This window comes from Apium graveolens, chromosome 5 (genome assembly GCF_009905375.1).
Source record: "Apium graveolens cultivar Ventura chromosome 5, ASM990537v1, whole genome shotgun sequence".
In the NCBI taxonomy this organism is placed as follows: Eukaryota; Viridiplantae; Streptophyta; class Magnoliopsida; order Apiales; family Apiaceae; genus Apium; species Apium graveolens.
The window spans coordinates 314,913,136-314,938,158 of NC_133651.1; the positions used below are offsets into that span (position 1 = coordinate 314,913,136).

The 25,023-nt window shown below is 35.7% G+C and overlaps 3 protein-coding genes across 3 annotated transcripts; 1 reads left to right on the top strand and 2 right to left on the bottom strand.

Annotated features, from left to right (window-relative positions):
• Positions 1 to 615: 615 nt before the first annotated feature.
• Positions 616 to 1,901, top strand: LOC141723308 ((S)-8-oxocitronellyl enol synthase ISY1-like). Its single transcript, XM_074525106.1, has 2 exons — positions 616 to 663; positions 762 to 1,901. Exons 1-2 carry the CDS (start codon positions 625 to 627, stop codon positions 1,869 to 1,871), a joined length of 1,149 nt encoding a protein of 382 aa, XP_074381207.1. The 5' UTR covers positions 616 to 624; the 3' UTR covers positions 1,872 to 1,901.
• A 13,654-nt stretch (positions 1,902 to 15,555) lies between these two features.
• Positions 15,556 to 16,128, bottom strand: LOC141661300 (secreted RxLR effector protein 161-like). Its single transcript, XM_074468284.1, has one exon. It carries the CDS (start codon positions 16,126 to 16,128, stop codon positions 15,556 to 15,558), a length of 573 nt encoding a protein of 190 aa, XP_074324385.1.
• Positions 16,129 to 20,431: 4,303 nt separating this feature from the next.
• LOC141661302 (secreted RxLR effector protein 161-like) lies at positions 20,432 to 20,992 on the bottom strand. The gene has a single exon (XM_074468285.1). It carries the CDS (start codon positions 20,990 to 20,992, stop codon positions 20,432 to 20,434), a length of 561 nt encoding a protein of 186 aa, XP_074324386.1.
• Between the last annotated feature and the right edge of the window lie 4,031 nt (positions 20,993 to 25,023).

Below are 25,023 nucleotides of genomic sequence, written 5' to 3' on the forward strand. Positions count from 1 at the left end.
TGACAAAATCCCAGGACCTTCCTTGGCGTTCTTTGACATCATCAGTTATTTGAAGTTTGAACACAGTCATGTCTTTAAGACCGCCTCAACATCACATAGACCTTCATCAAACATTAAAATGTTAATTAAAAATAAAATATTAACAAATATGTGCACTTTTAAAAACTAAGAATAATAGTCTTATTAATGCCGATAAATATTAGTTGTATTTTTTGTAATAATAATTGAAAACTAGTTTAAATGCCTGCAAAGTGAAAAAATTTAGAAGTGATTTTTTTTTAATATAAACGATTTGGAGCTCCGATTTGAAAATCCGTGATCATAACGGATCAGGTTCTAAAAAATCCAACCGTGATCCGATCCGAATTTGAATTCAGTAAAATTAAATGGATCAGGATATGGATCATGTCTGATCCGATCCAAATCCGATCTATTAACAGCCCTACTAGCAGGTAATTAATGTGAAACTTTTCTATAATTTATCCCCAGAAAATAACAAGAAAGATAGCAGACACATGGTAACAAAAAGCCTATCTTGGCACATATTTCTACCTGAATAATGTCTATAAATAAATGCATGTTTCCCTTTCAACAAAATTCACAAGCAATAAATAATCTAACAAAATGAGCTGGTGGTCATCAGGTGCAGTTGGCCCTGCAAGGGTAATCCTCTGATCTCTCCTTGTTTTTGTGTAGACTGTTCCATTTTTTGTTTATGCATTACTGACTTATTGCTTCATGCAAATGTCTGCTTACTTTAGGAGCCTCTGAAACAAGAAAATGTGGCCCTGGTTGTGGGCATTACAGGCATTTCAGGCAACAGTCTGGCTGAGATTCTCCCTCTCGCTGACACCCCTGGCGGCCCATGGAAAGTCTATGGCGTTGCTCGTCGTCCGAGACCGTCATGGGATGCAAACCACCCTACTGTTGAGTACATCCAGTGTGACATTTCCAATCCAGAAGAAACTGAAACCAGACTCTCCCCTCTGAAAGATGTGACTCACATCTTTTATGTCACTTGGACTAATAGACATGATGCAGCTAAAAATTGCGAGATTAATGCTAAAATGTTTAGAAATGTGTTAAATTGTGTCATTTTAAATGCACCAAAACTGCAACATGTTTGTTTACAAACAGGGCTAAAGCATTATTTTGGCAGTTTTGAAGCTTATGGTATAGCAGCGCATGATACTCCGTTTACCGAAGATCTTCCAAGACTAGATGCTCCAATTTTTTACTATAATGTAGAGGATGTTTTGTTTGAATATGTGGCCAAAAAAGAAGGGCTAACTTGGTCAGTCCATAGGCCTGGAGTTATATTTGGTGTTTCGCCTTATAGCATGATGAATATAATATGTACTATGTGTGTTTATGCTGCAATATGCAAACATGAGGGTACAGTTTTGAGGTTTCCAGGGATTAAGGAAGCTTGGAGTAGCTATTCAGCAGCTTCGGATGCTGACTTGATTGCTGAGCAAGAGATATGGGCTGCAGTGGATCCACGCGCAAAAAATGAAGCGTTTAATTGCAGTAATGGAGATGTGTTCAAGTGGAAGCATCTCTGGAAGGTGTTGGCAGAGCAATTTGAGGTGGAATGCGGAGAATTTGAAGACGGAGATAGGTTGACACTACTGGAGTTGATGAAGGATAAAGGGAGTGTGTGGGATGAGATTGTAAAACAAAACAGTCTGGTGCCTACAAAACTTGAAGATATTGGAAGTTGGTCGAATGTTGATTGTAATCTTGGCGTTGAAAATCCTTTAGATACTATGAACAAGAGCAAGGAGCATGGATTCTTGGGCTTTAGGAATTCCAAATCCTCATTCATTTCTTGTATCGAGAAGTTGAAACGTTACAATATTGTTCCTTAGTTTGAACTTCCTTTTGGTTGTTTCATGTTGGATGTGTTTACATTTGTGTTGTTTATGAAAATGTCTGTTACATTGAATAAACTTCAAAGTTATGAAATAAAGCTTTACCTTTGCATAATACTATGCCATCTGAGGTTTTCTCATTGTGTTAAAGAATGATTTTCTTTTCCTAGCCATCTTCTTGGATCGACACCTGTGCTGATAATAACCGATTAGATACTAATGTACTAATACACGAACATAAGTGCAGTATAAACTCTTGGTAATCAACTCATCATTTTCAATCTGCAATCACCATATATGAATTCTGTTTGATAGATGATCACATATATGAATTCTATTTGATTTAGTCGCATTGCCTATGATGCCTAAAATTGCAGTCTTTTAGTTAATCAATCTTCACCATCTCATTTATAGTCTGAAAGTTCAAGTTCCACTGTCAGGTCATCTTCAACACCATCTTCCTCTGGTTGACAATTATTTTTGTGCCCTTGATTGTTGGAGTGCTCCAATACACTATTAACATTTTCTTGCTACTGTCGAAGGTTGTCAGGCTCTTCATGTTTGCCATGTCCGACAGTAGGACGTTGATAAAACAGTTCTTTCAAATTATTTTATGTTGGAAAATGTGGGTTTTAGCCCCACATTGTCAAGTTATTTTGAGCTGCATTTTGAGAACTTTCTTCTTGGAGTGTGTTGTCCTCCGTGAGAGCTTTCTGAGGCATGTTTATTTACTACTTATTTAACGCGATGGAAGGAAACTACTTATGCTTGTGAAGAATCTGAATCCTGTTCAGATTCTTCTTGTTGACATTATTAACTACTTAATTAACACCATGGAAGGAAACTACTTTCTGGCTTAATCCCTGATGCTGGGACTATCTACGCGTTCAGATTCTTCTTGTTGACATTATTAACTACTTAATTAACACGATGGAAGGAAACTACTTTCTGGCTTAATCCCTGATGCTGGGACTATCTACGCGCATGGTTTCCTCTTCTTCACAATGCATAATGAGAAAAATGCCCCTTATAACGTACTTAGTGGAGTTATACGAGTACATAGTGTATTTTAATCAAGTTGTGTAATTACAGATGTAGCTCTTGTGTATTCACATTAAAATGAATTTGTATCTCGCCTATGTTAGGTGAGTACGTACTTAGGAGCATCAAACTCAAATATAATTCTCATTCTTCATTTAAGCAAAATCATTGGGGACGAGTTAGGGGCGCTTTTCGCATCTTTCCAGTCCCGTTGAGAAGCCTAGCTATGACTGGCGCATTGAGTACGCGATTGCTGGATAACTTATAGTTATTGCTAGGACTAACTTGGAAGGCCTTCATTTCAATACAGAGTTACGTATGCATCTGAAAGACAGAAACGTACCAGAAGATCGAAAACGGAAAGCAAACAAGTATAAGACTGAACCATATCCAGCTACTAGCAATAGCATTCTGGTAGGGCCAAGTTGTACAAATGCCAGAGAGAAAATTTTGGAGGAAACTTCAACCAGTTAGTATAAATATCATCATACAAACAACTATTCATCCAACTGTTTTTTTTACTTGTGGATCCCAACTGAATATAATGGTGAGAATATTCGGCAAAAGAAACAAGTTGTGGAAATGACGCAAAAGAAACAAGTTGTGGAAATGAATGCAGACAACAACTTGTCAGATCTACAACAGGAGTTATAAATTATTGCACGTAACATATAGAAATCGGCCAATTTTTCAAGAATCGCCGATAAATCGGTCAAAAATATTTGACTGATTCGCTAAGCTACTAATAAATCGCCGATAAATCATCCGATTTTTCAAATACAGCTGGATAAATCACAAATCAGAACATCAACTGATTAGTTCCGATTTTCGAAATCTGTAACCATCCGAATTTTCGAATACCGCCGGATAAATCACAAATCGGCACATCAACTGATTAATTCCAATTTTCGAAATTTGTAATCATGGTTTTCTGAAAGAAATGAAACTATTGTGTTGTAGTTGCATATGGCCACTTGGCGATGTTGTTTAATGTGGCCTATTTTTTTAAAATTAAAAAAAAAAATTGTTCTCGTTGTGGACTTAAATTTAAGTTGCTCTTCTTTCCTCCCATGTGGGCTGTCAATGGATCGAATATGAATCAGATCAACCTTGATCCATATCCTGATACATTTAAATTTACCGTATTCGGACCGGATTTCAGTCGGATTTTTTATGGCTCGATCCATATCCGGATCCGTTAGGATCACGGATTTTCGGATCGGAGCTCCGTTTATATTTTAATAAAAACCTTTGAATTATTACAACATCGATCATCATGTTATTATTCTATTTGATAATGTAATTTACAAATATTAAAAAGCCTTCAAAATGCTAATTAATTATCATAGTTGAATATGGCCACTTAGCGATTTTCGAAATCTGTAACCATGGTTTTCTGACGAAAAAAAAGTTATTCTCATTATGGAGTTAAAATCAGGTTGCTCTTTTGTCCTCCCATCCCATGTGTGTTCTAGTCTCTGTGGACTTTTCGTCGAAAGTGTAGTACATTATCACATTCTATCTTTGATTTTCACAAAAAGTCTATCATCAGCATCACTTTTCTACTTCATTTTTCTGTATAAAATGCCTATAAATCACATGAGCTGGTGGTGATCAGGTGCAGTTGGCGCAGTCAATACTCTGATCTCTTTTTCGGGTACGTATTCAAACAATATATCCACTTGATTATGTCAAAATTTGGAGCTTTTAGCCTCTGAAGATCATCTGCGTAAGGAGGATCGTGTGCTGCTATACCAGAAGCTGCGAAAGTGCCAAAACAATGCTTTTGCCCTGTCTGTGACAAACTTGTTGCAGTTTTGGTGTGCGTTTGGAATGATGCAATTCAACTAATTTCTAAAAAAAATGCTATTGATTTCGCAGTTTTCAGCTTCAGTGGATACATAAAAGAGACGAGTCACATCTTTGAGGCGCAGGAGTTGCTTTCTCAAAGATCTGACTCGTCTCTTTTATGTCACTTGGGCTCGTAGATCCACTGAAGCTGCAAACCGCGAAATTAATAGCAAAAATTTTAGAAATTTGTGAATTGTATTATTCCAAATGTGCAACAAAACAACATGTTTGTACCAAGATGTTATGAGGTTTGGGCACAGTTATGAGGTTTCCGGGGGCTAAGGAAGCTTGGAGTAGCTTTTCAGTAGCTTCGGATGCTGACTTGATCGCCTCATTCATTGTTTATATTTGTTCCCTAGTTTGAACTTCATTTGGTAGTTTCACGTCGAACGTGTTTAAATTTGTGTCGTCTTGTCTGCTAAACTTAATAAACTACGAAGTACTGAATTCCGTATTAGATGCCTTCTACAAATTTTTCAATATATAAGAAGATGATTTTGTTTTCCTAGCCATCTTCTTTTTGTGCCAGCTCTTAAGCAACAACGATGATGTTTTGGCGTTCCTTTTGTTTTTGCTTTTGCTACTTTATTACACACGCACGTGTCAGGAGTCGAACCACTGCACCAACACTTTATTGTCAGATGACGTTCTATATGTTAGGCTCCAGAGAAGAATACAACTCTGGTTTAAAACAGAGAGGAGCAACAGATGTATGAACACGACAAGCTGCTAATCAAAGTCAGGTGTCTAAACATTTTAACCATTTCATGCTAATTATATGTCCAATATCAGTTTTGTCTTTCTCAATATCAACAAATTGATTCGGATCACTATATAAAAATTGAAGCTGAAAACTGCAAAATCAATAGCAAAATGTTTAGAAAGTTGTTGAATCATATCGTTCCAAATGCGCACAAAACTAAAGCTTTCGAGGTAGTGAATTGTAAGCTTGTTGTGATTAGGGCTGAGCATTCGAGCAGTTCAGTTTTGGACCAAACCAAAATCACCGAAAACCAAACTAATGCTTCTTTTTGGAACCGGACTGGACCGGACCGAGATTATCTTATGAACTGAACAAAACGGAACCGAAACCGGACCGTTATTTCAAGGATGAAAAGCATGTAAGAGGAAGCAAATGAGGTGGAATGAGGGTGTTCCCTCAACTCCTCTATTAATTTGGCCAAAAATCAATTTGTATACTGATTTTCATAAATTGCGTTTGCATCCTCCTACTTTGAAATCCGCTTCAAGTTGCACCTTTCTTGCCAAATTTTGTCAAATTTTTTGCCCAAATTATTGTCTTCAACAACATATATAATCTATTATTGAAGAAAAAAGATGAGATTTGTTGTCGGAGACAACAATTTGGGCTAAAAAATTAGGCAAAAAAAGTGCATGTTGAAGCGGATTTCAAAGTAGGGGATACAAACTGTAACTTATGAAAATATGTATACAAAATTAATTTTTATAAGGGGTGTAAAATGTAATTGACTGGAACATTTGTTTAGAAATAGTGTTGCATGCATGTAATACCCTTATTCGATTTTGGGCCTCGGGCCACTACCCTAATTGCTCTCGCACTGGGCTGGAAGTGAAAGAAGGCCTTATTAGTCGTAGAAACGAAGTAGCAAATGGGCTGCAAATAATTTGTTGGACTATTTAGTAACATGAAACATATATATGATTGAAAAAAATCAATTAATCACTGAATATTTTTCATATATTAATATATTAAGTTAAACTTTTATTAAAATTTTCACAAAAATATAAGAGAGTATTTGACCTTAATTTTTTTTTTCTGATTAATTACACACGCACACGTCATGAGTTGAACATGACCTCTGCTCAAATACTTCATTGACAACTTTAACTTTTTTTACAAATATGACATATATAAGATTACAAATGATTATATGTCATCATAAATTCTCGGGATTGGTGAGAATCGAACTCAGTATTTGGAACAGGACGATATAGGATAAACTCTTATCAATTGAGTTGATTTAATATAGTTTGATACAAAGGGGTAATATACAAGTAAATTCCAGGGTGTTGATTGTACTTTTCAGTAAAAAGGATTTCTAAAATTTTCAAGTTCGCAAGTTAATGTGTATTTTTTGTTTTCGCCTTCAAAAAAATGGTCTGCGTAAATTAATGAACGTGAAAGTGAGCCTTTTTCGAAATATGAAAATAAATGTACTTATTTTTAAAGAAAATATTAATAAAAATCATGTTTTCAGAAAGTGAAATTAAATTTCATAATTAATTTACGAGCTTAAAAATTGAACAACTTTTAAAAAACAGTTTTTTTAATGTGTGTCCAAGGTCACACAATAAATATTAACTCTCATGAATTTGGTGCATTTTGATTGGTCCTCTAATTATAAATATTGATGGACCCCTGCATTTACTACAACTCCACCAATCAAAATGCACCAAATTCATGACAATTAGTACTTATTGTATGCACATATTAGAAAGACGGTTTAAAAAAATCGATGTAAAATAGGACTAATAACATAAAAGCACTTCCTCACGTCAAATCATTTATCGGCCGAAAAGGATTGACTATCAAAAACTTAAGGTCGAGTTTTTAAGGTCGAGTTTGATTCCACGTAAAGCTTTTTATAGCATGAATCCATGTGTAACATGTGTTTATTTTAGTTTAACTCTACGCTCTTTCCTTCCCAATTTTTAATAGAAAAGTAAGGAAGTGGTTATAAAATAAAGTATTATTCTTTCATTTTTAGAACTAAAAGTTTGTAATGAAAAGATGTCAAATTTACATCCATTATCACAGTTATGATTAAAAGTAGGGCTGTCAAAAAAATTCGAAAAATCCGATATTCGTCTGAAAAATTTGTACCCGTATCTGAGAAAAAGCGGATATTATCCGTATTTGAAATAAAGCGAATATTATCTGAATTTGAATCCGGGATATTCGAATCCGAAACTAAATACATATATGATATTTAAATTATATAAATATATAATTAGATATAATTTAAAATTTATTTTTTTAGTTTATAGTGTGTGTACATGTATTAAATAATACATTTGTACAAATATTATATAATTATACACATATTTTATATGTATCTAACTATATTATTTGTATTTAATCGTAAAAAATATTCTAAAATCATCATCAAATACGGTAGATGCATCAAAAAATTTAAAAAATCTGATATCCGTCCGAAATATCTGCATCCGTATCCGAGAAAAAGCGGATATTATCCGTATCCGAGAAAAAGCGGATATTATCCGTATCCGAAATAAAGCGGATATTATCCGTATTCGAATCCGACGATTACAGATGCGGATACGGATATAGGCATATTCTATATCCGTATCTGAATTATCCGTTTGACAGTCCTAAAAGTGTAATTATTTTTATTACGTTTACTTCATTTTTAAAAATTCGAAAGTAAGCAGTTAGGAAACAACGGAGTTATGCGAAAAAATATGTTTTTTTATTAATGTATAGGAAAAATATATAATATATAAATTAGTAGTATATATTTTATAAGAATTTCACGTTTAAATATAATAAATAGTAGGGCCGGTCCTGGATTTTGAGATATTCTATACAGTCCCGAAAAAATTAGCCCATTTCAGACCCTTCCTTGAAAAATTTTCGAAATAACAGTTTTAAGCACGAGAATTTTAACTAATAAGTACATTCATTTGGACTCGGATAGGGGTGAAAGCCGCATACTTCTAGTTTAATAGAGTCTTTTTGTAAGATCCTATACTAAAGTGTGATCCGTTAACTCATAAATAAATATTTCTAAATTCAAAAAAAAAATTGTTATCTCATGAGTGTAGGAATTTAATAGAAGTTATTGAAATTAGTTGGAAAGAGTATTGTTCCTACTTCCTATTTCTGTTATAAAAATCGGTTGATTTTTCAAAAATCGCTGATAAATCGCTCAAAAATCGGTCAAAAATATTTGATCGATTTTCGATAAATCGCCGATAAATCATCTGATTTTTTAAAAATTGTCCGATAAATCGTAAATCGGTACCTCAACCGAATAGTTCCGATTTCCGAAATCTGTAACACTGCTTCCTGCAGATAACTCTCCCTCCCAAAATCTTGACCACATGAAGCCATTCTTGATTCTACCATTCTAGAGAGAGAGAGAGAGAAAATGTTGAACAAAGAGTTGGGCAGGGGAGAAGAACCTTACAGAACATCCCCCACTCTCCCTGTTTGCAACTTGTTTTACTATACTATGTTTTGCCCCCATGCATCATCTTCAACTCCCCCACTTGTATACAACTCCCCATTCCACTTTTACATAAATTATGTTTCATATTCATTGCATTTATATTGCTCATTCATCTCATCCTTATATTCAAACCCTAAAGCTACCAAAAATCAAACATCATCATCATTTTCATTACTTCATACTTCTTTCATCCTTTGTATATCTATATAACAACCAATATTAAAAATAAAAATTATATTTTTATTTACCCATCTCTCTTTTATTTGACAAAGTTCAAGATTTTATTTGCACCCATCAAAGGTATTTTTCTTGTGTTTGATTGTGTTTTAATGTTATTTTTCTTGAATGGGTTCTTGTGTTTGCTATTAATGATCTACCCTTTTATTAGATTTGGAAATTATGATTGTTTGTACTATAATTCTTGAAATTCTTGATGGTTTGAAAAAATGAAGTATTTTCTTGATGATGTTGAATTGATTAGAGCTGCTGTATGTCCTGGAGATTTAAAACCCAAAGATTATTAATGGGTAATTTGATATCATTGATGTGGGAACGGTTTCGGGAACGAATTTGGTAACTTTAGTATTTTTTATGAATCTGATATATATTGGTAGCGAAGAGTTCCTGAACGGTTTCGGGAACGAATTTGGTAACTTTAGCAATTTTTATGAATCTGATATATATTGGTAGCTAAGAGTTTGAGAACGGTTTCGGGAACGAATTTGGTAACTTTAGCATTTGTATGCATCTGATATATATTGGTAGCTAAGAGTTTGGGAACGGTTTCGGGAACGAATTTGGTAACTTTAGCATTTTTTATGAATCTGATATATATTGGTAGCTAAGAGTTCCTGAACGGTTTCGGGAACGAATTTGGTAACTTTAGCAATTTTTATGAATCTGATATATATTGGTAGCTAAGAGTTTGGAAACGGTTTCGGGAACGAATTTGGTAACTTTAGCATTTTTATGAATCTGATATATATTGGTAGCTAAGAGTTTGAGAACAGTTTCGGGAACGAATTTGGTAACTTTAGCATTTTATCAATATGATATATATTGGTAGTGTTATTGTGAAAGTGTATCAAAGAAATCATAAAGAATTTAGAAATTTTCTGCAGTTTATTCTGATCATCATGTTATTCTTTGCTGTGTTACAGATCAATAGCTAAAGACAAGATCTTGAGGTTCAAACTGAAATTTTGAATTGCGATTTCGTATTTTGTTTCCAGAGTTGTGTTAATTAGTAGAGGGATTTGTCATTTGAGGCCTGAACTCCTTGATCAAGATTGCATTTAGATTCTGATGGATGTTAGAACATTGCATAGCAATGCACCTCCGTTTTCGAGAAATGGTAATGCTGATGCTAATTATAATCATAGCAGAACAAAATTCGTCGAAAGGCGAAAAATGGAATACCAAAGGTCTTTCTCACAAGGGCTTGACAAGAAAATGTTCTCTTCGAAAAGTTATTTTACATTGCAGTCATTGTTTCTGCTGATTTGCCTGGCTGCTTCATTGCTGCTACTGCCACTGATTCTTCCCCCGTTGCCGCCTCCGCCGCCGTTCATGTTGCTGCTACTGCCAATTTGCTTAGTAGTTGTACTCATGTTCTTGGCATTCATGCCTTCTAATGTTAGAGATGTAACTAATAACTATAGTTATATGTAGATAGAGGTGTTTGAACATAGGTTCTTTCACTACTATAAGTTTATTGTTCTTGATTATTGATTGAAAAGAAAGGGAAATGTTATTTTCAGAGCATCTCTTCTATTTCTAGAGCAAATATGGGATGAAAAGACAAGTGTACGTACAAAAAATAACTCTTGAAAAATCGATTTTTCAAAAAATATCAGTCGAATTTATTACTAAATTCAACCGCATTATTTCAACCGAATTTAAGTTCAATCGCTGGCATGTATATTTAGCCGTGCCCAGTCAAATAGACCGGTTGAATTTGTTCGATTGTATCTAATCTTATATTTTTGTAGTGATCAATGTTAGTGTACTTTGATCTTTTCATACATTTTTTTTTCTGAAAATTTAAAAAGAAAAATGTTCCGAAAATATCACTTCCCAAAATAAATTACACTTATTTGATCTCTTTATGCTTGGATTTTCATTGTTTTATCTTTTTAACTTTGAAATTTTTGGTTTCTTTATTCACCCTTGATTGGGTTTTATGTGCATTCTTAGTTGTTACAAAAATGCTTAATTGCTTTAGCATTGATAGAATAAGAGTATTACATGAAACCAAATAAAAAATATATTTATCATATTATCATAATTATCCTTGTGGTATCCTCATCTCGCACAAGACATCAAGCACACTTTGTATCTACTTGAACTCTCTTGGTTATCAAATTCACAGTAGTTGGTAAATAGTCCCTGCAAATTCTCTGAACTAGATTTATTGCCTTACCCGGTAAATCCAATGACCACAACTTTTTCAAGAACTAGAATGTGGTCACACATGTTGATTGCGTGCACTTTATCTTAATAATATTCTTGTATTTTGGTTATTTTGTACAAATTTGAATTTTTAAACTTTTATTTAGTAAATATTCATGTTTTATTGTAGATATATGAGTTATAATAAAGGAAGGCTTGGAGTTTAAAAAATCAAATTCGGAGTTTAATTTGATTTAAAATCGGATTTAACGGGCCGTTTGCGCAGTATATACTGTTTGGGGTCATATCTGGAGTTCTAGAAATTCGATTCTGGCGATTTAAAAGCCCACGTAAAGCTTGTGAAAAGAGATTTATTTCAGAAGTGGACTTGAACTCAAAGTCCAACCGAATTAGCTCGGAATTTGAGTCAAAAAGTCAACTATGAATTTTCTGTTTTTTTAAATTCAATTCTATTTGAGAGATCTTCTTGTATTTGCATTAAATCATTAAAAGACTTCTATTAGATATAGATTAGCGATAGACTAGACCTAATATAGTGAAAGGCAAGAGACAAGTAGTCGTAGAAGGGATGGAGAGAATAAATCATCAACGAAGAAGAATTCAGCCATCGAAGACATTCAATTGACTCTATTTTCTCTTATCTTATCTTTTATTAAGCTGGTCTTATGAACATGTGTTGTTTATCTTTTTTTGAGATTCTTGTACTCATTAATGTACGTAAGAAGAGAAATGTGCTAAAAGTTTCGAATTTACACACATAGACCCAGTTTAGTAACTTGATATTTAAAGAAACCCCAAATTCAATTTTTTTTATATTACTTTTCCATAATTTTACGCAATTTATTATGTGTAAAACATTAATTATCTCAAATGCTCTTCATTGGCTTAAATAAAACTTATATTTTTTTGACGAACAAGCGAATGATTCACTAAAATAGTGGAACTCAGCCGTAACAAACCTCCAAGCTGTCAACTACAATATAATGGTGAAATAAAAAATAAACTAAACAAATAGCCGTTTAATTTTCAGATTACTTAACACATGGAATATCGAAAAAATTTAATCCGAAAAGTATTACAAAAGACATTTTTCGAGTGATCCAACATACAAATGATCAGAACTATCAGTTTCATCAATTAATATTGGAGGAACAAAAACGCTCAAAATATCAACATTTTTTGTTGTGAAATACGAGTTTTTGTTATCCACCATCGTCTGACTTTGGCCCTTGTAGGTTTACCTGGAAAGATTCTATTCCGACTAGAGTCTTACATATCTCTCAATATACCATATAAATATTTCTCATAAGAACTAATGAAACCCCTAATACGACATACAAAATATCAAAATATAACACGCCAACATCTTAAAAAGATGAAAACGACTAACAAACCTAAATAACAAGATACTCAACAAGATCTCTCCCAAAAAAATTAGATCTCGGTTTTATTGAAAAAATGATAAATAAAAAGAGTATAAGAGAGCGAAATGGGAAGAGGGGTGAAGGACATGAAAGTAGAAAAATGTCGACTAGAAACCTGGATATGGGAGTCGACTATCAAAACTATTATCTCAAATTTAGAAACTTATTCTTATCGTCTCTATATGTAATTATGTATTAATCCACTACATTTACGAGAAATAAAACTTTTATTAATAAAATGTGAAATTCAAGCATTGATCAATTACACATAATTCATTCAAAGAAATAACACTTCACCACCATGTAAATTGTAATTCATAGTCACTTAGATCCGGATCATAAAGATAAATCCCATCTTGTCTTGCACTCCATAAGCAATGATCACGACATCTATTAGCATCTCTAGTGCTCATAAACAAAGTGAAAAGTCCATTTAGATGTGATGGAGTATGCAAGTCACAAAAGTAAATCTCTCTCGTTCCCGGAATAATTTTACCGGTCCACACAAAAGATTTACCGTATTGAATTATCGTTGTATCCAAATCGATGCCTGTGTTTGATTTGCAATGGATTGTCAAATCCTCGTGGCTGGCAATATCATTGGTTACACTTACTGGTATTTGACGATAATCAACTGCAAAAGAAGATGTGATAGAGATGATGAAAAGTAATGCTAAAACTTGAACATAATAAGAAGCCATATTTACAATTGAATGATAGTAATTGTTGTAGAACTATGATGTATGTTTATGTAGTGATCAGATGAGTAGTGCTCGATACTCCAAATATTTTCTCCAAAAAATTTACTAAATGACGTGACTGATATGGCTGACTTTGATTCGTGTGCGCGTATAAATGCACGCGGGGTCTCATATTATTATGAGAAAAATTGCCAAATATGCATATGACACATTGTATTTGGGGAATTTTTTGGTGTAAAAATTTAGGGTTTTTAGCATTTTCGTGAGTAGATAGTGAAGTGCAATAAATGCAGATAATTTTGTAATAAATGTCAACTGATATTCTCAAGATATATTATATTTTTTTACATAGATAGTAACGGATGTTTTCGTGATCTTGATTGACTTTTTTACTCTTATTATAATGATCTTCAGTATTTTTTTTTAATCCTGATTTTTGTTTACAGAAATGTCATATTCTTATTATTTTTTAATCTTCTATTTATCTTGACAAGATCTTTTAGATCTTTTATTGAATATAAATTATATATATTCTCCGTGAATCATATATCCATGACCGTTAAAATGTAGTATTAATGAATAAATTCAATTTTTAAAAATAATTGTTAAATGACAATTTTTAAAGAAAATTAAAATAAAGTATTTGCAAGTTAGATTTTGGTGAAAAATGATAATTAGTTATGATGATTATTCGATTTTTGTGTTTCAATTTAAACAGGTAATTTTCAAGTAGTTGTCTTAAATGCAGTTTGGAGTATCTTACGGTTAAATTTTGGTAACCTCTGTTTTGTTGTGATTACTTTCCTTTAAATCACAATTTCATGATTCATTTTGATTTTTTGTTGGGATTTTGGGACTTTCATGTTCATTTTGCCTTGTATTTAATTAGCTATATATCGTGATAATCCGTAAATATTGATGGTAGCGGTGGTAACAATGGAGGACCTACGGTAACAAGTGGCAAAAAATTAGCAATACAGTTGATATGGTACTTTAATTATGTAGTTGGTGATTTCCAGGTGTTTATCCGAAATGGGGGTTGGAGATGTTGATACAGTAATTTAATTATGTAGTTGATGATTTTTAGGGGGTTATCAGAAATGGTGGTTGGAGGTTGTGACAATTATCACTTGATTGTAATTATTTCTCCTTAAATTACTAATACATTATTTAAAAATTTATCGGGTTTATTTATGATAAAAAATGGTGAAAATGACGATATAGTTGTTATGACAGTTAATTCTAGTGGCGTTGGTAATTATTACTCCCTCTGTTTCATTTTATTTGTCTCTTAACTTTTCTGCACAAATCTCAAGTTGCATTGACCGCATAGTAAAAATTATTATTTTTAATAAAATTCTTTTGTAAATAAAAGTTTAAATTAAATATTTTTATTCAGGAAAAGAAATTTTTAAAAATTATTGTTTTAACTATGCGGTCAAAGCACCTAGAAATGAGTGCAGAAAAGTCAAGCAACTATTAAAATGAAACAGAGGGAGTAGGTTTTAACGTGTTGTTGGTGATTTTTAGGTGATTGCCAAAAGTGGTGCCTGAAAGTTTTGATAGTTCAATTTCAGTAACTTTCATTTGATTTGAATTTTTTTTGTAATTTTTATGTTGATTTCGGCTTATATTTAGTTAATTATATATATATAATGATGGCATGTAGATATCTATTATATTTAAATTATGTTGTAAATAACGTGTTGTAAACCTCGAATTACTAGATAAATGCACATGAGAGAGTAGATATTGAAGAGAGAGAATTGTTGTTCAATATGTTTTCAGTGTGTCTGATTTCAATAACTGAAGGTCCTATTTATACTTAAAGAAAGATAAGATAGGATTACACGTATTACGAAAAGATAAGATAAGATTACACATACTACGAAAAGATAATATAGGATTGCACGTGCTACGAAAAGATAAGATAGAATTTTAATCAAAATTCTTCTTTACTAAGTTTCTGCTCTGAGAAGTTGTGCGAGTCTTCCTTAATAAGTATCGCGAGTCTTCCTTAGTAAGATATGACAATCATTATTATAATATTTGATAATCCACATAAATGCCGAATATGTTGGATTATGGATCGTATCCAGACACATTCCCTACATGCTTTATGGATTGCTAGTAATTCTGCGTGATTTGATGAAGTTGCAGCCATGGTCTGTTTTGTAGATTTCCAAGCAATACCAGTACCGCAATATGTGAATAAGTAACTTGTCTGTGATCGTCCAACATGAGGATCTGATAAGTATCCAGCATCTGCATATCCAACCAGCTGTGATTTCGAATTATTTGAAAAGAATAATCCAAGATCAATTGTCCTGCGAAGATATCTCAATATATGCTTGATACCATCCCAATGTCTTTTAGTTGAATTCGAACTGAATCTTGCTAATAGATTCACAGCAAAAGCAATATCAGGTCGTGTGTTGTTTGCGAGGTACATAAGAGCGCCAATTGCACTGAGATATGGAACTTCTGGTCCAAGTGGATCTTCATCTTCTTTTCTGAGACGAAATGGATCATTTTCAACTTCAAGTGACCGAACCACCATTGGTGGAGTTGGAGGATGAGATTTTTCCATGTAAAATCGATCAAGAGCTTTTTATATGTAGGTTGAGTGATGAACAAATATTCTTGAAGATAAGTGTTCCACCTGTAAACCTAAACAGAACTTTGTCTTTCCAAAATCTTTCATTTCAAACTCATTTTTCAAATAACTAGCAGCATTAGTAATATCTCAGAAGTACCTACAATATTCAAATCATCCACATATACAACAATAATAATGAAACCAGTTTGATATCTTTTAATAAACACACATGGACATACTTTATCATTAACATACCCATCATTCAATAGGTATTGACTAAGCCTGTTGTTCCACATACGACCAGATTGTTTCAGTCCATATATTGATCGTTGTAATTTGAGTGAGTATAAATGACGGGTCTTAGTCTCATCCAATTTTAATCGTTTAGGGATTTTCATATAGATATCACTATTAAGTGATCCATATAGGTAGGCGGTCACAACGTCCATCAGGCGAGTTTCCAATTTTTCCATGCAAGACATACCCATAAGAAAACGAAAAGTAACTTCATCCATCACAAGAGAGTAAATTTCCTGGTAATCAAATACAGCCCTTTGAGAGAATCTCTGGGCTACGAGTTGGGCTTTATATCTTATAATTTCATTTCTCTCATTTTGTTTTCGTACAAATACCCATCTGTTCCCAACGGGGACCACAACAGCTAGTGTTCGGACTGCAGGTCCAAATACATTTCTCTTGCGCAAGGATTGCAATTCTTCCTGGATTGCAACTTTCCATTTTGGCCAATCATCTCTTTGTCGACATTCTTCCACATTTTGTGGTTCTGGATCGGAGTTCATAATAATATCACATGCCACGGAAAAAGAATATACATCATCAACTTCAATACTCCCACGATCCAATAATTTTCCGTTATGTACATAACTCAATGAGACCTCATAACTTTCAGGTACCTTAGCTTTTACGGAAGTATGTGCCACTTCAGGGGCAATATCCTCTTCTATATGTAATACCAGTTCTGGTGGTTTTATCACTGCCACTTTAGGGGTTTTAACCTCTTCAGGAGGTGATGCCACTTCAAGGGTATTGTCTGGAACATTTGCCACTTCAGAGGCATGTCCAATCGTTTTCCATTTTCGTGGTACAACATCTTTTGCACCAATTGGTCTACCACGCTTCTGGCGTGGTTTTGAATTATTATTCAATTCTTCGGGAACTGATTTATGAATAGGTATTTCAACCCTTGTTGGGGCATTAATGGCAAGTATATGTGATTTAACAATATGCCTAGAATCACTAAAAGCATCTGGCATTTGATTAGCAATATTTGGCATATGAATAATTCTTTAAACTTCAGATTTGCATTGATTAGTTCACGGATTTAAAGCATTTAATCCTGATGTATTCCATGTCAAGTCAGGGTTTATCTTATGCAATAATTTATCTCCCCCTAATGTCGGAAATATTGACTCATCAAAATGATCACGACATCTATTAGGATCTCTAGTGCTCATAAACAAAGTGAAAAGTCCATTTAGATGTGATGGAGTATGCAAATCACAAAAGTAAATCTCTCTCGTTCCCGGAATAATTTTACCGGTCCACACAAAAGATTTACCGTATTGAATTATCGTTGTATCCAAATCGATGCCTGTGTTTGATTTGCAATGAATTGTCAAATCCTCGTGGCTGGCAATATCATTGGTTACACTTACGGGTATTTGACGATAATCGACTGCAAAAGAAGATGTAATAGAGATGATGAAAAGTAATGTTAAAACTTGAACATAATAAGAAGCCATATTTACAATTGAATGATAGTAATTGTTGTAGAACTATGATGTATGTTTATGTAGTGATCAGATCAGTAGCGATAGTTACCCCAAATATCTTCTCCAAAAAATTTACTAACGCTGTGTTCCAGAAACTTTTTTTGGAGAGAAAAGAAAAGAAATGTAAAAAATATATTTCTTCAGCTTGTTCCCGAACAATTTTTATGAAAGAAAGGAAAAGAAAGTTACAGATTTGGGAAGAAGTTTTCTTTATTCTTATCTCCAAAATCTTCTTCCCACTTTTGAAAAGATTAGGAGAGAAAGGAAAATTGGTTATTTTCTATTCTTTTCTTTTCTATCCTAGATTCGGGAACACAGCCTAAATGGCGTGACTGATATGGCTGATTTTGATTCGTGGACGTATATAAATGAACACGGGGTCTCATATTATTATGAGGAAAGTTGCCAAATCTTCATATGACCCATCATATTTGGGGAATTTTTTGGTGTAAAAATTTAGGGTCTTTAGCATTTTCCTCAGTAGATAGTGAAGTGCAATAAATGCAGATAATTTTGTAATAAATGTCAACACATATTCTCTAGGTCTTAATATTATATATTTTTACATAGATAATAACGGATGTTTTCATGATCTTCATTGACTTTTTTACTCTTATTATAATGATCTTCATTATTATTTTTTTAATCCTGATTTTTGTTAACAGAAATGTCATATTATTATTTTTTTTGAATCTTTTATTTATCTTGACAAGATCTTTTAGATCTTTTATTGAATATAAATTATATATATTCCCCGTGAATCATATATCCATGACCGTTAAAATGCAGTATTAATGAATAAATTCAGTTTTTAAAAATAACTATTAAATGACAATTTTTAAAGAAAATTAAAATAAAGTATTTGCAAGTTAGATTTTGGTGAAAAATGATAATTAGTTATGATGATTATTCGATTTTTGTGTTTCAATTTAAACAGGTAATTTTCAAGTAGTTGTCTTAAATGCAGTTTGGAGTATCTTACAGTTAAATTTTGGTAACCTCTGTTTTGTTGTGATTACTTTCCTTTAAATCACAATTTCATGATTCATTTTGATTTTTTTGTTGGTTTTGGGACTTTCATGTTCATTTTGCCATGTATTTAATTAGCTATATATCGTGATAATCCGTAAATATTGATGGTAGCGGTGGTAACAATGGTGGACCTACGGTAACAAGTGGCAAAAAATTAGCAATACAGTTGATACGATAATTTAATTATGTAGTTGATGATTTCTAGATGTTTATCCGAAATGGGGGTTGGAGATGTTGATACGGTAATTTAATTGTGTAGTTGGTGATTTTTAGGTGGTTATCAAAAATAGTGGTTGGAGGTTGTGACAGTTATCACTTGATTGTAATTATTTCTCCTTAAATTACTAATACATTATTTAAAAATTTATCGGGTTTGTTTATGATAAAAAATGGTGAAAAATGACGATATAGTTGTTATGACAGTTAATTCTAGTGGTGTTGGTAATTATTAGGTTTTAACGTGTTGTTGGTGATTTTTAGGTGATTGCCAAAAGTGGTGCCCGAAAGTTTTGATAATTCAATTTCAGTAACTTTCATTTGATTTGAATTTTTGTTATAATTTTTATGTTGATTTTGACTTATATTTAGTTAATTATATATATAATGATGGCATGTAGATATCTATTATATTTAAATTATGTTGTAAATGACGTGTTGTAAACCTCGAATTACTAGATAATGTATGACTTAATAAATGCACATAGAGAGAGTAGAAATTGAAGAGAGAGAATTGTTGTTCAATATGTTTTCAGTGTGTCTGATTTCAATAACTGAAGGTCTTATTTATACTTACAGAAAGATAGGATAGGATTACACGTATTATGAAAAGATAAGATAAGATTATACTTACTACGAAAAGATAAGATATGATTGCACGTGCTACGAAAAGATAAGATAGGATTTTAATCAAAATTATTCTTTACTAAGTTTCTTCTCTGAGAAGTTGTGTGAGTCTTCCTTAGTAAGTATTGCGAGTCTTCCTTAGTAAGATTTGACAATCATTATTATAACACTCCCCCTTGATTGTCAAATTTGAGTATCTCAAAGATTGACTGCCTCGTTAAAACCTTGCAAGGAAAACCCGGTGGGATAAAAAGCTTGATGAAGGAAAAAGAGTACAGTCTCCCCCTGAATCAAATATCTCACATATTGACATCTTGATGTAATATGTTCTTCAATCTTCGCATTACGATGTTATTTCGTAGCTTCTCAAATGTTGATGTCGGTAGTGACTTTGTAAGTATATCCGCCTGATTATCACATGATCGAACTTGTTGTACCTCAATATCTCCATTCTCTTGTAATTCGTGAGTGTAGAAGAATTTTGGTAAGATGTGTTTTGTTTGATCTCCCTTGATATATCTTTCTTTTAACTGTTTAATGCAAGCTGAATTATCTTCAAACAAAATAGTGGGGTCGTCTGTAACATTTGATAATCCACATGAATGCCGAATATGTTGGATTATGGATCATATCCAGACACATTCCCTACATGCTTTATGGATTGCTAGTAATTCTGCGTGATTTGATGAAGTTACAGCCATGGTCTGTTTTGTAGATTTCCAAGCAATACCAGTACCGCAATATGTGAATAAGTAACTTGTCTGTGATCGTCCAACATGAGGATCTGATAAGTATCCAGCATCTGCATATCCAACCAGTTGTGATTTCGAATTATTTGAAAAGAATAATCCAAGATCAATTGTCCTGCGAAGATATCTCAATATATGCTTGATTCCATCCCAATGTCTTTTAGTTGAATTCGAACTGAATCTTGCTAATAGATTCACAGCAAAAGCAATATCAGGTCGTGTGTTATTTGCGAGGTACATAAGAGCGCCAATTGCACTGAGATATGGAACTTCTGGTCCAAGTGGATCTTCATCTTCTTTTCTGGGACGAAATGGATCATTTTCAACTTCAAGTGACCGAACCACCATTGGTGGAGTCTGCCCGAGGTAAAGAGACAAACAAAGATTCGGGGAAACCTTATACAAGCAAATGGCAGACGCACACCCCTCTGGTAGCATCTATTGACCACATATATGCTACCTATGCTGGAAAGGGGGTATTCAGAAAGGCAACCCCTCTCACAGACTATAACAAGAGGGATACATCGAAGTATTGCGCATACCATGAGGCCACGGGGCATGATACAACTGATTGTAGATAATTGAAGGATGAAATCGAGACACTGATAAGACAAGGGAAGCTTACAGAGTGGGTTGTCAAGGAGGTTCGAAAGCACATGAATGATTATCATACCGTCCCTCCCCCACCCCCAGAAGACAAAGAGAGGGTACCTCGGGCTGGTAGCATTCATATTATTCTAGGCGGGTCTCACATTGGTGGAGACAGCCGAAAGACAATTAACAAATATGCCCGGGAAGCAAAGGATAAGCCCCTCACCAACGCCAACCATCTGAGCCAAAGGCCCCCGGAGCTCTTTGAAAGGGAGGTCGATGACATCGTGTTTAGGGAGAACGATGCCAAATGGGTGCATTACCCTCATACAGATGCCCTGGTTATAAAAATGAAGACTGGGACGGTGAATGTACACCGAGCAATGGTGGATACCGGGAGCTCGGCTGATGTTCTAACTTATGATGCCTACAAGAAGCTGTGATTGTTGGATAGAGAATTAACCTCGATAGGTGGACACCTGTACGGGTTCACGGGAAACTCGATCGGAGTGAAAGGGACAATTCGGCTCCCGGTGACCATAGGAGAAGAGCCTCATGTGGTCACCCAGATCGCTATATTTACAGTGGTAGACCGGCCTTGTGCCTATAATATTATAGTGGGCAGGCCCCTTATGAGGGCAATGAGGATGGTGACCTCAATCCATCACATGACGATAAAATTCCCAACCCCCACGGGGGTAGGCTTCTTGAAGAGCTGTCAATACGAATCAAGGGTCTGCTACAACCAGGCACTCAGGGCGGCTGAGTCAGGAAGTGCATCAAAGGAGATGGTCGAACCGGGTGAAGGTGATGTCCTCATGGAAGAGGCTGAGGGCAGGAAGAGAGTACGTCCTGAGGGACACGAGACTTGTAACCTGATTTCAATCGAGGAATTGTACGAGAACTATTTCAAGCACATGGGGATTCAGGTGGAACCACGCCCAGGGGCCTTGCTAATGGAAGCCTCTCAGCCCATCATGTTGGTACAAGAGGGAATTGTGGAAGAGGCAAGTGATGAAGAAGAGAGCCCAGAACAAATCGCTGCAAGACTTAGGAAAGGGAAGTGGGCACGCGAAGAAACAACAATAACTATGGATCTGCCCAACGGAATCACTCGCACTATCACTACGACCTCTGAACGCTTGATAAATCCGGCCCGAGCTCACCAGCCTGAGCTCGAGGATACGGAAGGTTTGATAATCACGAAAGTGGGAAAATCTAGTAAGGCTCGAGCAGACTTAGACCCGAGAATTCCCCCAATGGTCGAGAGGGTTGGGGCCGCAGAGGACACAATCCCGATCTTGGTAGACCCAAATGATCCCTCCAAGGTACTCAGAATAGACTCTAACCTAAGTCCTGACTTGAGGGAGGATCTAGCCCGCTTCCTAAGGGAGAATTCAGATGTCTTTGCATGGTCACACTCTGATATGATAGGGATTGACCCAAATGTCATGTGCCACTGGCTCAACTTGGACCCGGAAAAGAAGGGGGTTAGATAGAAGAGACGGCCGATTGGTGGAGAGAGGGCAGAGGCCCTCAGAGAAGAAGTGGATAGACTAATAGAGGCAGGGCTTGTAAGGGAAGCCTTCTACCCCATGTGGCTTGCCAACCCCGTGCTTGTCAAGAAGCCCAATGGCAAGTGTAGGACATGCGTAGACTTCACCGACCTGAACAAAGCTTGCCCGAAGGATAGTTTTCCTCTGCCCCCAATCAACCAGCTGGTTGACTCTACAGCTGGGCATGCGTTACTTAGCTTCATGGATGCTTATTCGGGATATAATCAAATCCCAATGTGCGGGCCAGATCAGGAGCACACTTCCTTTATCACTGATCGTGGCCTCTACTGTTACATCAGGATGCCTTTCGGGCTCCTTAATGCGGGGGCAACCTATCAGAGGCTGGTGAATAAGATATTCAAACATGAGTTGGGGAAGACTATGGAGGCCTATGTAGATGACATGCTTGTGAAGTCAAAAGAAGCAAGAGATCATGTCCGCCACCTAGCATAAATGTTCCAGATCCTAAGGGAGTACATGATGAAGCTCAACCCCCATAAATGTGTGTTTGGGGTCGAATCAGGGAAGTTTTTGGGGTTTATTGTCAACCATAGGGGCATTGAGGCCAACCCCGCCAAGATACGAGCCCTACTCGAGATGAAATCCCCCCGACGGATGAAGGACGTCCAAAGCTTAATAGGGCGGGTGGCTGCCTTAAACCGCTTCGTCTCAAAGTCTTCCGACAAATGTCAGGAGTTCTTCAAGGTGATTAAAGGAGTGGGGAAGAATTTTGAATGGACAAAAGAATGTGAGGAAGCCTTTCAGAACATAAAGAAGCATCTCAGCAGCCCTCCAATGTTGTCCAACCCAAAGGCAGGAGAGATTCCGGTCCTATATTTTGCCGTCTCTGACTGTGCAGTAAGTGCGGTATTAGTCCGAGAGGAGGATGGTATCCAGTTCCCGGTATATTATGTGAGTAAAAGGTTAGCCGACGCCGAGACTCGGTACACAAGCCTCGAGAAGTTAGCATATGCTCTGATCCTGGCCTCCCGAAAGCTCAGGCCCTATTTTCAGGCGCACAAGATAGAAGTACGAACCTCCTACCCCCTCAGACAGGTGATGCACAAACCAGAGTTTTCTGGTCGAATGTTGAAGTGGACGGTTGAGCTCGGCCAATTCGAGGTGGATTATAAGCCAAGGACCGCAATCAAAGGCCAAGCCCTGGCCGATTTTGTGCTAGAATTTCCTCTACATCAAGAAGTGGAGCCGGGAGCCCTTATTGTCATACCTAGCACAGAAAAAGTTGGGCTGGAGAGCCAAAATAGTGCCTCATGGTGGAGCCTATTTATGGATGGAGCCTCTAATGGTGATGGAGCAGGAGCTGGAATTGAGCTAATCAGTCCAGAGGTGCACAAGATCAGACGTGCGACCCATCTGGCCTTTCATGCAACCAACAACGATGCTGAGTATGAGGCCCTGATCAACGGTCTCAAGCTAGCTTTGGAAATGAAGGTGGAGAATTTGAATGTGTTTAGTGACTCCATGATTGTGGTCTATCAGATAAACGGGGGGTATCAAGCTAAGGGGCCGAGAACGGAGCTTTACCTAAAGTGCGCGCAGAGGATAATCACAAGGTTCAACGAGGTGAGACTGGAACTAATCCCACGCGGGCAGAATGAAGGCGCGGACGAGCTAGCTAAACTCGGCTCGCGCCGCGAGGCCACCCTGCTAGGGTCGTGCCCCTTGATATACAGAGGCAGCCTAGTGTGCCCGAGCATGAGGTGGGCAGCCTCAGTGATAACCTCGGCCCCACATGGATGACACCTATCTTAGCCTATATAAAAGAAGGATCGCTCCCGGACGAAAAGAATGAGGCAAGAAGAGTAAAATACAAGGCAGCCCGCTATGTGATATATGATGGGGTCCTATATAGGAGAGGGTTCAGTGTGCCCCTTCTCAAGTGCATAGATGGGGAGGAGTACAATTATATCCTTAAGGAAGTACATGAAGGCATTTGTGGCAATCACTCGGGGGGTAGCTCTCTTGCTCATAAAATCCTCCGTCAAGGTTACTATTGGTCAACGATAAAAAAAGATGCCTTTGAATTCTCCCGGGCCTGTGATAAGTGCCATCGACATGCCAATTACTATAACAGCCCCGTGGCTCCCCTCACATCCCTCATGAGCCCTTGGCCCTTCGCTATGTGGGGAATTGATCTTATCGAAGAACTCCCAAAGGCCAAGGGAGAAGTCAAATATGTGGTTGTTACAGTAGACTACTTCACTAAGTGGGCAGAGGCCGAGCCTCTAGCCACTATCACGGCAAAAAAGCTCAGAAAGTTTGTGCACAGGACCATTGTGTGCCGCTATGGCATCCCTTACA

Bases quoted from the DNA above. Each gene is read 5' to 3' on its own strand.
- LOC141661300 (XM_074468284.1), bottom strand. From the start codon at position 16,128: ATGGAAAAATCTCATCCTCCAACTCCACCAATGGTGGTTCGGTCACTT.
- LOC141723308 (XM_074525106.1), top strand. From the start codon at position 625: ATGAGCTGGTGGTCATCAGGTGCAGTTGGCCCTGCAAGG. The intron at 664-761 runs GTAATCCTCTGA...TGCTTACTTTAG, and splicing joins GTGCAGTTGGCCCTGCAAGG to GAGCCTCTGAAACAAGAAAA.
- LOC141661302 (XM_074468285.1), bottom strand. From the start codon at position 20,992: ATGCTACCAGAGGGGTGTGCGTCTGCCATTTGCTTGTATAAGGTTTCC.